Genomic DNA, 12073 nt, shown 5'->3' on the forward strand with positions numbered 1-12073 from the left:
TGAAAAGCTGCTGATGTTCATAACTGGTGAAACACATTCTACAAACTGTAAGTGGATTTACTTTAGCTACCTCATGCTCACTTTTGGACAATTAATGCCTAGACAACTCTATGTATACAGACTGCTCATCTTTTTATTTCTTCCATTAAAGAGCTCAGAGATTACTTAAATGGACAGGATCTTTATCAACAGAATGGTGGGATGTGTCTGACACCTAATTTCTTCTGTTATAGATAAACATGGTTTTGAAACAAATGCGAGAAGATTAATCTGTTGATTCAGGTTAACATCTAGAACCATCTTTGATAGCAACTTGGATGTGACTGTAAGTGTACAGCTGGGTGTATTCCTATCAGAGCTCAAAATCTGCCTATATTTCTAACTGAGGTGATGATAATCTAAAATGCTATTTTCTATGGCAGATAAATCAGTAGCACATTCTACCTATGAGCTCATTGTTCAGTGTCAGGGACATACTTTAGTTTTATTGAAAAAAAGGAAAAGAATGTAAGCTTGGTGCCTGTCGTGGTTTAACCCCAGCCAGCAACTAAGCACCACGCAGCCGCTCACTCACTCCCCCCCCACCCAGTGGGATGGGGGAGAAAATCGGGAAAAAGAAGCAAAACCCACGGGTTGAGATAAGAACAGTTTAATAGAACAGAAAAGAAGAAACGGATAATGATAATGATAACACTAATAAAATGACAACAGCAATAATGAAAGGATTGGAATGTACAAATGATGCGTAGTGCAATTGCTCACCACCCGCCGACCGGCACCCAGCAAGTCCCTGAGCGGCAATTCCCCGCCCCAACTTCCCAGTTCCTATACTAGATGGGACGTCCCATGGTATGGAATACCCTGTTGGCCAGTCTGGGTCAGCTGCCCTGGCTGTGTCCTGTGCCAACTTCTTGTGCCCCTCCAGCTTTCTCACTGGCTGGGCATGAGAAGCTGAAAAATCCTTGACATTAGTCTAAACACTACTAGCAACAACTGAAACCATCAGTGTGTTATCAACATTCTTCACATACTGAACTCAAAACATAGCACTGTACCAGCTACTAGGAAGACAGTTAACTCTATCCCAGCTGAAACTAGGACAGTGCCATAATAAAAATCTCACAGACTCATTGTGAACCATGGTTTCTGGCTCCTAATCTTAACTCATCTGTGCTCAGTGTACAGAAGCAAGTTTCATTCTAGACACATAAATTCTCTATATTCTCTAGAATATGTCTATTCATTCCAACCACACAGAGAGGATGCACTTGTTGCACCCCTCCTATTATTTATGTAATCTGAAAATTTAATAGAACAGAAACACAGGAATACAGCTGTTTTATGCACTTGTGTTCTTGACTCCCAGGAGGTATATATGGAGTACAGCACAGGGAAAATAGACCTGGCTTATTGAGTCTGAGAGTAAGCTAACAAAGAATTAAGAGTTCAGAAGGCAAAAGATTTTCCTGAGAGAGCTTTAAAATCTCCATCACTAGTAACAGCTAGTTAGGTACCAGCTAGTTAAGGTTGCAAGAATGGCCAGATTGGAATTCAACCAGCACCCTTCTTACTCTGCAAGTAAGCAGTATGTACGAAGTTTTCCACATCCCACAAGATAAAGATTCAACAGACAGTGACAGTACAAATTCTTACCTACTGTTTGTTACTTTACCTTGTAAGACCCAGTAAACATCACTACTTTTTGCTAACTTTTCCAAAAGAGGTGCAATTGAAGTGATATTGATTTTATACTGTGTGAGGGCTTCATTGCTGCCATTGTGAATCTTGATAGACCACTGGAGAAATAAAGAAAGAGATCAGAACCCGTACGTCTGAGGACACTTAATTAACTGATTCCATTGCTCTGTTAGTAGCTATTTTTCGTTGTCTCTATAAAGCTAGATTATTTCTTTAGTCTTTGCTTTTAAAGTGCTAAAAATTTTCTTTTGGACTAATCAGCTGTCTAGACAGATAATTACATTCAAACAGACCATTTAAATGTGGAGTATGTAATATTCAACGTATATTTGATTTTTCATAAATTAAATGATGCAAAGTGTTTTAATTAAAAGCCCCTTGACTCTGAACAACGATGAAGTAGCAAAGCCAGTCACATTATATAAAAGTCATGGCCAATACAGTCCACTTTACTCTAGGAAAACTGACCACAGCAAGAGATGCGTGCAAGCAAAACTTGACGGTGGTATTGAGATCCAATATTTCCATCTGTTTTGCAGACATCCACAAAGAAAAAAAGAAAAAAAAAAGAAAAGAAAAAGAGCCATCTTAATTTCTGATTTAATTTTCTACACGTAATGATTGGGAGAATGCTATAGCAGGGCCTGTTGTGATAGCACAAGGGGTAATGGTTTTAAACTAAAAAAGGGTAGATTTAGGCTAGATATAAGGAAGAAATTTTTTATGAGGGTGGTGAAACACTGGAACAGGTTGCCCAGAGAGGTGGTAGATGCCCCATCCCTGGAAACATTCAAGGTTAGGTTGGACGGGGCTCTGAGTAACCTCATCTAGTTGAAGATGTGCCTGCCCATGGCAGGGGGCTTGGACTAGGTGACCTTTAAAGGTCCCTTTCAACCCAAACTATTCTATGATTCTATTCTATAGCCACCCAAGAATTTCTCCTAACTTCTAAAGAGAATTTCCCACACTGTAGGAAAAATAGATTTAGCATTTTTTTTAAAGTATTACTGTATCTATACTGATTTAGTAAAAATCTGTAAAAAAAAAAATTATCCTGAATATAGTGAAATCTCTAGTTATTTCTAAATATCTACATAAAAATTTTGATGTAGGCCAAGTACACTGATTAATCCACTTCCTGAGAATATTACTGAATGTAAATGAATAGTTCATGAAACCAAGTAACATGCAGCTGCTCTGAGAACTCACACTCTTGAAAAAAAGCAGTTTCTCCCAGTAGCTAAATCTTTACTCATTAAATACCTACAGTATTTAAACAGACATTTTAAGCAGCTTATTCTATTCAACAGGAAGTCAGGAACCAAGGAGAAGAGCACTGTAGTGACATTCTCAGAGCATCTCCTCTTCCCCAAATAAGCAAGCAACTGAGTTTTGTACTAGCTGGAGCTTCTCCAGCTTATGAGACTTTACATCTATTCATAAACTGTTACGCAGTTGACATCTTAAGACAGACATGTCCAGACCAAAGTAGCATGACCAAATCAAGAGCTAAGTTAAAGATACAGGCAAGTTTCAAAATGCTGACAAGTCCAAGGGCACACACCAGTTTAATCTAGTAGCAGGCTACCACACTAGTGCTATCCATGGTAATGTTGCTGATGCGCCAGATTTTTGAAGCACTTTATTTTTCTGCAAGTCCCTTAAAATAGGGGATGTTCATCTTTGGCCAACTCTAGGTATCGCTATTAATGTTTTGTGTAAATGTATTGGTGTTATAAAGAGCTGAGCATCACATGCATATTCTTGGTTCGTATCTCCTGCTGTCCACAAAGGACAATAAGCTATGGCTAATGTATATATATCAGTAAAAAAAACGATTTAGCTAAGAGTTCTGTAGTTTTGCAACCTGACCTTCTGCATGCCAAAACACTATCCGTATATAATGGCATTTTCTGTGTGAAATACAATGACTCATGCTAGCAAGACATGCTAGATTCTCAGACTGAGAAGAGATATTCTAGGCTTACTAAGATTCCTAAAGCTCAAATATTTATGTGGATCCTACAGAGGAAGAGAACTTAGGGGGTTTACCTGTAAGGAAACAGAGGATTTCTGATCCCTCAGGAAATGTGTGGAGGTCTGCATACACATATGACCCTCCCCTAAAACTGGCAGAATTCACCCTAGATTGACATGCCCAGGAGCTTCCAGATTGGTAGAATGCCTGGACTGTCTCTAAACCAAACTGCTTTCAAAGGATTTTGTTTAAAAAGGAACACATTCTTCCCTCTCTACATTTGAGTTGGTATGAAAGTGTAACAGTTAATTCCTTTCAAATTCCAGTTCCAAATTATTTGGAAGTAAAGGACATTAAATGTGGAATTAATGACATAAGCAGTTGTTTGATTCTTGACTCCCAGTACCAGCCAACTACTGGAATAGACTATTTAGGTGGGGGCTGTTGTATTCCGCCCCGGAAGTTTTAAAGAATTGCTTGACTCTTGTCAAGTGCAACACAGGTATAACTGATCCTGCTTTGTGGCAAACTGATGGGTTAGGAGACCTCTTCAGGTCCTTGTCAGCCCTGTTTTCTGTGACGCTGCTGCCCATAGCAGTGGTGGAAACTTCCAGTGGAACAAGATTCGGGAAGCACAATCTCTTTGGTTGTTGAATCGTTCATGTAAAATTCAGGGGTTTGCCCATATAAGTCTAAAAGCAATATGTGCGCTCAAAAAGAGCATTCCAGATTGCGCCATGCTCAAAAGCAGTATTTTGTGACTGAAAAGAGTTTATTAAAAATGCATCTTAGTTAGTATGCAAGTACTTTTACTTAACTTTTTAAATTAATAATCTGCTTTTAAACAAAGCTACTTTATTAGCTAGGTTCAAGCTAATCAATGCTTATCAACCAGTATTGCTGCCAAAAAGCAAGTACTGTACATTGCACAGCTATAATAAAATATACCCGATATTTTAGAACTACTTGTTTTAATAACAAATTCACTGAGAGTATATTTTTTATTATAAATTGGGTTTAACAACTTTGTCATGTAACCAACTTGAAAGCATAAAAATTATGCTACTAGAACTTCTTTCTTTACTAAAATGCCCCATAGATGTATAACTTACCGTGGCAGCTCCTGCTACAATTATATGAGGTTTTGCCACAGAACCCTAAAGACACAAAGAAAGAGAAATTAGTTTTAACATATTCACAAATTATTATTATAGTGAGCAGGTTAATTAAGACTCGTATCTTAATTAACTGTGACTCGTCCATCAGTTAATGGTTACAAAAGAATAGATTGCAGATATATTACAGAGAACATCAACTTGTGATATACCAGAATTTTCACATAACAGAATCTGCAACCATTATCAATTTAGCAGCATAAGTTCTCCTTACAAGCCATCTAAACATCTTCTCTGAAGGTCAAGTAAACTGTAGATCACACTACTGAAGTACTTTTTCCCTCAGTGTCTCTCAGCATTGTCAAACATCTCTTTGAGCTGTTGTACTGACATGACAGAACAGAAAGTTGCTGCCCCAGGGGTCTGAAAGTTACGTCTAGGACAAGGAACAGAATATGTACTCAAACAGAAGAGTACAAGGAAACAAACAGTGCTGACCACCTCAGTACAAGTTTTGCCTTGGCAGAGCAAGGGTTTAGCAGCTCTCATTTTTTTGTAGTAATCACAGAAAAGCAAATGATAACTTTCACTATCTTTATGGAAGGTGTTGTGCAAGAATGACCAACAGGGTAGCAGAAGAATCACCGGGGGACTTTACTAAATAACTCCAGGCTATTTAAAGGTCAACAAAGGAAGAAGCACGAAAAATTTAGTTGCCAACCTGTAAACATATTACTCCTTATCAGAATTACACACATAATTTTATGCTGAATAACATGACAAACTGTATCATAACTGTAATGTAAAATTACTATGTAACTTCAGGGAAATATTGAAAAAACAGAAAAAATCAAGGCATTCTTGACTTTCCAAATTGCCTTTGTCCTTCAGTTTGGAACACTCAAATTAACGTAAATATAGAATCATAGCATATCTCAAGTTGGAAGGGACGCATAAGGATCAAAAATGTTTGGTCACATGAAGGTGGAGCCATCGCAGACACAGAGGAAGCAAAACACCAAATCAGAGTGAAATCCTTTCAGCTCTTAATAGGATGAATCAACCTGCTCCTAGGAAATAGTTTTTTTCTGGTTTGGTTTGGGGTTTTTTTGGCCCAAGGGAAGCCATCCTGGGGAGACGAGGAGATGCCCAGAAACATATACACCAGTAAACATCCTCCTTTCATTATTCTGATGTCAAATTTCAGGTCTCTGGTACATAACTAACTGAATGTATGCGATATGCTGCAGTTGCTGGACTCCTAGTAATTACACTTGTGTGTATGAAAAAAAGAAAGGTAGGAGTCCTCAGTCAGATGCTCTATTTTCCTAAAATAAACAGTTTTTTAAGACAAACCTCAGTCCAAGATTTGATACGTTGCCTCATAGAGCCATTAACTTCTGGATACCACAGGAAATCCTGCAAAATAAATGCAGATTTACTCTGTAAGCTTAATGATGAGCAGTAGACTAATAACAAAAATTCAAAAAACCAAACTAATTGCCATAAATTCAACTGTGAAGGAAAAACACTAGGCTCAAAGTGAGATTTCCTTTATAGTTAGCATGAAAAGCCTGACATCTCACTCTAGCATGGAAAACAGAAAGAAGAAGAAAGAAAAGAAACAGGGGGGAAAAAAAAAACCCAACACAAAACTTTGCCCCATGAAAAAAGAAGTTTTCATTTGTAGTTCAGGAGTTGGGATTTCACCAAGAAGGCAATTTTTTAGTTTCTGCCAAATGGGATGTCCTTGGGTTTCCAATGTGACCAGGGATAAAACCAAGCTCACATCTATAACTTATTTATTAGAACTTACTTTTTGCTCTATTTCCCACAGTTTTTACCAAAAGGTTTTCTTTGTTCCAGAACTTAATATAATTGATCATAATTTTCAAACAAAAAGAAAACCTAACAATTTACTTTACAACTTCATAAGTTATCAGCTGTTTAAATCTAATAGTGCGATGGCCATTAAATGCATTACCTACTGACATTTTTTTTGATGTCAGGAGTAGTGCCCAACCTTCAGCTAGAAGGACAGTCTAGACTTTGCCTAGTGCTATTATGTGTCTCAGGTAGAGCCATGACTTCCTATCATCTAGTTACTCCTCAGGTGCAGAACTACTGAGTAGACTACAAATACATATTAAAGTGAAATGGTGGGGATTACATATGCAGAAAGTATTGTGAGGAAACTTTATAATGCGGAATGCAGAAACACTACCAGCAGAGAGGAAATCTCTATCTTCCACTGGCACAGACCTAAAGATTTTGGTAGTTCACTTGAGTACTGTCAATTAACTGTTTGGCAGGTGTGAGTGATCACATAGCCCTCTGCAGTGGCTGAAGGACAGAAGGATCAGTATGATAACTAGAAAGGGCAAAATTAAACTCTCCATTTGTTCCCAGTGACTTTCTCTTTTGTTAGTCAAGTATTTCCACATTTAGATTACTGGGTCACAGACATTCTGAATGTGAAAGTTCAGCTACCATGCCAGTAATATCAACAGCAATACAGCATCAAAACAAGGAAGCAGCAGACTAGGAATATATTCTTAACTACCTAGGCATGTCCCAAAAGCCCAAACCTGCCCTCTCATATCTTGGTGGTTAGACACCTACCAAGGCTCAAGGAGTTTTGAAGATGCAGTTCTGTGTCAGGCTACGCCGTCATAAATCACACTGCATCGGCCCCTTTGTCCTGCCTGGTGTTCTACCCCCCCCTCTTCCAGCACTCAGATAACCATATGATGAGCCACACCAGACGTGACCAAAAAGGAATCCTACAAGGTAATTTTTTGGCTGAATCAACTCCTAAAACAGCCCATTCCACAGCTGTACCAGCGTTAGTTACAGCGCAAACACAGGAACATACTGTGAAGGGCAACAGAGCATGACAGCATAGGCTTAAATTGCCATGGGCTCACACCCTAAAATGTTATTCTGTAGCCTAAATCTTAACCACGTACACAAACAGGTACTGAAAACTCGCTTGCAGACAACTCAGCAAACACACTGCTTCTTTGGTTTTCATGAACAGAGAATGAGTTGTCTCCAGGGCATAAACAAATGCATGACTAGCAGAATCCCAGCGCTGCTGACAGCTGTCATGGGAAGCAAAGAAAGCTATTGAGGACACCATTTCCATTGCCAGGGCAGAGGAGAACAGAGTCCTTCATAAAACCTACCCTCAAGTACTTTGTTTTCTTTTTTTAAGTATCCACATTATAATCAACAATGTGGTTATTTCTCCATGTGAAAACAGTGCAAGGAATACTTGTTGGGATAGCATAGAGAGCTCAGTGGCAATTATGACAATTACCACTGCAAGTAAGTTAGCCCCAGATACATATTCTTACAGCAGTGGAAGAGTAAACTTCCTGGCAAAAGCTATTCTTAGGAAGGTCAAATTATAAGATCTGACAAAAAGAAAAATTATACACACTTCCAGAGCTTATGTCCAAAGCTAACACAGAATACAAGTACTCAAAGCCAAAGTCTCTCGAAGAATCTTATTCAAAACATAATACTTTAAGATACACTCTGATATATTTTGTGGAAAATTTGTAAAGAATGTTAATGGTCTAAAGCTTTTTTTTACTTTTACAACAATTGTGGAAATTTGAAAAATCCAGCTTTGACTGCAATTTGGATTACATTGTATGAAATAATAATATGATTATGACTTGCAATTTAATGCTAGATAAAACCTTACCACTTTAATTGAAGCAGATTTATCTTCAAAGGGGATATTTCCATGCTGTCAAAAAAAACAAAACAATAAAACAAAAGACAAACTTTCAGAATGAAACAAAAATATATACATTCATATGTTAATTTGCTCTCACCCAAAGGTTTATCTTTAGTAGAAAGGATTTTTCTTGTATAAACTTGTCAGTGTACTCATGCAAAATGCTTATGTTACTTTCTTGAAAAACAAGCTACTCACAGAAAGGGTTATTTTTCCTGGAAGAAAACAAGTCTGAAATGCTTTCTGTTCACTGTTGCAAAGGTATAAAATATTTTCCTAAATTTAGCCTTCCAAAATGAGAAAAACTTAGACTTTTTTTATCTTTCTTTTCTTACACTTCCTTTGCCCTAGCCTTCCTTTTCATCTGCCCATCTTCTTTGCACAAAACAACTGACAGTTTTAATTAAAGAATAAAAGAAAATAATCTCGGGCAAGTCTGGAATGCATTATTAAATTTGCTGAGTGAGACTGTAAGAAATCAGAAAGGAAGCAGTCAGATACTGCATACACAATCCTCCTTTAAAATATTACTAAATACAGTATTGTTTTCAATCCTGGTCCAAAAGAACAAGCTTATTTCTCTTCCACAAATGGAGATCTTGATTTCATAAATACTTGACAAAAGACACCTCTCTACTCAAAATCAATTATAGTACTCTATCATCTCACCACTACTTTTGGGCAGCAACTGTGACCTAACCAACAGACTAGGAAAATCAGAGTTATTCGATCAAACATCTTGTTTTGACAAGTGAAAGTGACTGCATGCTGTCTGCTGGACAAGCTGCCAGCTTGCACTTCTAAATGACAGAATTACTAAATAATTGACAAATCTGATATACAGTTGAAAATTAAATGTGTCTTCTCCCTCACATATGTACATACATCCACGAACGGATATGCCTAAGGAGCATGATATAGCAAAAGAAATGAATATTCTGTTCAACAAATGATACAGCTAAGTCCTTTCTTACTGCTTCTACTGAGCAAGCTGCAGTTTACATTCTTCACCTTATAAAATTCAGACAGCTCTTCTGCAGCAATCAAAAGGAAGGTAAGACCAGAAGCTATTTTTAGTTTCAGCTTCAAGTTAGACCTGGAAATCTGTCATTGCCCCAAGGATTTTTATGAACAGATTAGATCAGCAATTTAACTGACATTTAAAGTGACAAATTATAACCCACAGATTATGACTATTTAAAAACACACAAAGGAGCAATCATTTTCTCATCAAGAAACCAAATATGAAGTGTAAATTGCTATGGGACAAGTCAGCTTCATTATTTTATTCCCAGACTGCCACAAACTTTCTCTTGAGCTTCCTAGTTCACTTCTCAGATTCCCAATCATCTCATCTGTACCCAAATAATTATCTTGGTCTAATCTTGTTCTCCAAAAGACCTTTCTGTGGTTCTTCCTGATGGCAAGGCCAGCAAATGGTATAATTTCTTACTTTTTTGATGTTTAGAGAAGAGTTATGAGGTAAATTAGGAAGAAAGAAACAGAAACATCCTCAAAATAAACTAACTCACCTTATTTCCTTCTTCTTTGACTTGAGGATTTATGAGTTTTATAAATGAATAGAACAGCTGTCGAATTCTAGAATCTCCTATAAACACAATATGTTTGTCTATGAGGCAATTTTTTGCTTCACTGTAAAACAAAACAGCAACATTCATGTTACAGGAAATCTGTGTTTTACGAAGAAGTCTTTAGAAAATCTACAGAGCAATATAGATAATTCTAAGCATTATATCCAGCTCTAAGGAATGGTAAATCTTTTTTTGAACATGCTGAATTAATAAAAAGTTTAGTGTAAGTTGCATAGAAATTAAAATGAACTCCCCTGCTAATACAATTAGGCAAATCACCAAGCAGACTTTCCTATTCTGTGGTGCTACAAACATAGTAGTTTCAAAATGGTAATATACAACATAATCCTAAAAAATAAAGTTCTCTTACTAGTAGGTGAAAAAAAAAGTGATTGGTAATTTTATGTGGGATTTTTTTACTTGCAATTCTACACATAAGGTCAGTATTTTCCCTGTCAGCAATCTGAGAGTGAGATATGAAGCTACGCAGTCTCTTGCAGTATCTTGTGGCTCTCCATAACACGTATCAGTACTATTATCACCAACATTTATTTGTATTTTTATACATAAATACACCTATGGTAAACACTGTAGACACACAGATAATGCACAAGAAAAAGACTTCCTTCTGATAAATGTTGCATATTTTTGAAAGCCTAAAGAATCAGCTATAAAGTGAAAAATAGGTGACATTGCAATTACTACAGCTGCAGTCAACGACTCTCCTTTCTAGGCAGATGAACAGAAGACATGCGTTTCCTTACCTATTTTTATACTTATGCATCATACAACTGTGGGGTTGCCATACTTTTTCTCCAAGAAATCTCCCACTGGACAGAAGATACTCACATGTATCGCCACCTTTAAAATGTTATATTAAGATTAGAATTCAGACACATGAAAGTTAAAACCTAGCCCCATTGCTATTAAAAAAAATTGACAATATTTGAAACACAGGAATCGAAACAATCAATAGTAGTAAACCAATCTAACTTATTGCAAAAATACCTTGCACAAGTTTTCTGCAAATTGCCTTCTCACTTACTATACCACACCTCTCTGTAAATCACTACTCTATCCACAAAATTTTAGTGATCTCATTTCTGCTGTCAGAAAGATGTTGTGACCTAGAATGGCACTTCCACCAAAAGATGCCAATCCACTGTGCTATCTGCTATCCAGAATACACTTACATGAAATTAAAGAACAGTTCAATGTAACAATCTTCTACACAGAATCACCATACACAGCATCTTGTGTGGAACATGAATCTCAACATGAGATTTGCAAGAAAGTCTATTACATGTCCTTGCTTAAGACATAGCAGACGCCTTAGAATCAGTGAAATTACAGGCTGGGTTAATATGCAAACCAAAAAACATTTACACGAGAATTGGTGGTGATGTTTCAGGTCACTTAAGTTCATATAAATAAAATACCCCAGTTATGAAATCAGTGACTGTTATCTTCCAGCAAACTCCATGTCAGATTCTGCTGCCTTACAACTGAACACAACCGAACACAATTCACTGCAAGAGAAGTTGCCCTCCAACATTTTTGTCATACTTGGCATTTCAGAGCACTGACAAATGGGGAAACAGTGGTGAATGAAATGGCAGCTACCTGTGTTAGCTTGTGCAGAAACAACGTACCACAGCCCGTACTTAACACCTTCTGTGAAACCTTGACTTCATTAAACTCAACAGAGGACTACTCTTTTACTCCAACAAAACTTGCACTAATTCTAAAGAATAGGACATTTTCTGTGTACTTCTTTTCAGGGCTGTTGGGAGCCACACGTTATAATGGGACAGACTTTCTACTTCAACTATTACGAGAAAATCTGAAGCTTTATCTAGAACTGCAAATTAGACGAGGTGAACAGAAAGAGATGCAAGTTGTGTGAAGTCTGAGTCTGTAGGAATGGGAATTTACAAGG

General features: G+C 37.2%; 1 protein-coding gene across 2 annotated transcripts in view; it reads right to left on the reverse strand.

Moving 5' to 3' along the window:
• Positions 1-12073, reverse strand: part of CASD1 (CAS1 domain containing 1) — a 34756-nt gene that overhangs the window by 13964 nt on the left and 8719 nt on the right. Inside the window, exons 2-7 of one of the 2 annotated variants that reach the window (XM_030007736.2) lie at positions 10899-10995; positions 10075-10195; positions 8507-8551; positions 6148-6210; positions 4789-4833; positions 1673-1796 (exon numbers count right to left, since the gene is read on the reverse strand). In XM_030007736.2, coding sequence (XP_029863596.1) covers positions 1673-1796; positions 4789-4833; positions 6148-6210; positions 8507-8551; positions 10075-10195; positions 10899-10995 — 495 coding nt within the window. The remainder of the gene's footprint in view (positions 1-1672; positions 1797-4788; positions 4834-6147; positions 6211-8506; positions 8552-10074; positions 10196-10898; positions 10996-12073) is intronic. The other variant, XM_030007737.2, reaches the window with a different exon arrangement.

The sequence above is a fragment of the Aquila chrysaetos genome, chromosome 3 (genome assembly GCF_900496995.4).
Source record: "Aquila chrysaetos chrysaetos chromosome 3, bAquChr1.4, whole genome shotgun sequence".
Classification (NCBI taxonomy): domain Eukaryota; kingdom Metazoa; phylum Chordata; class Aves; order Accipitriformes; family Accipitridae; genus Aquila; species Aquila chrysaetos.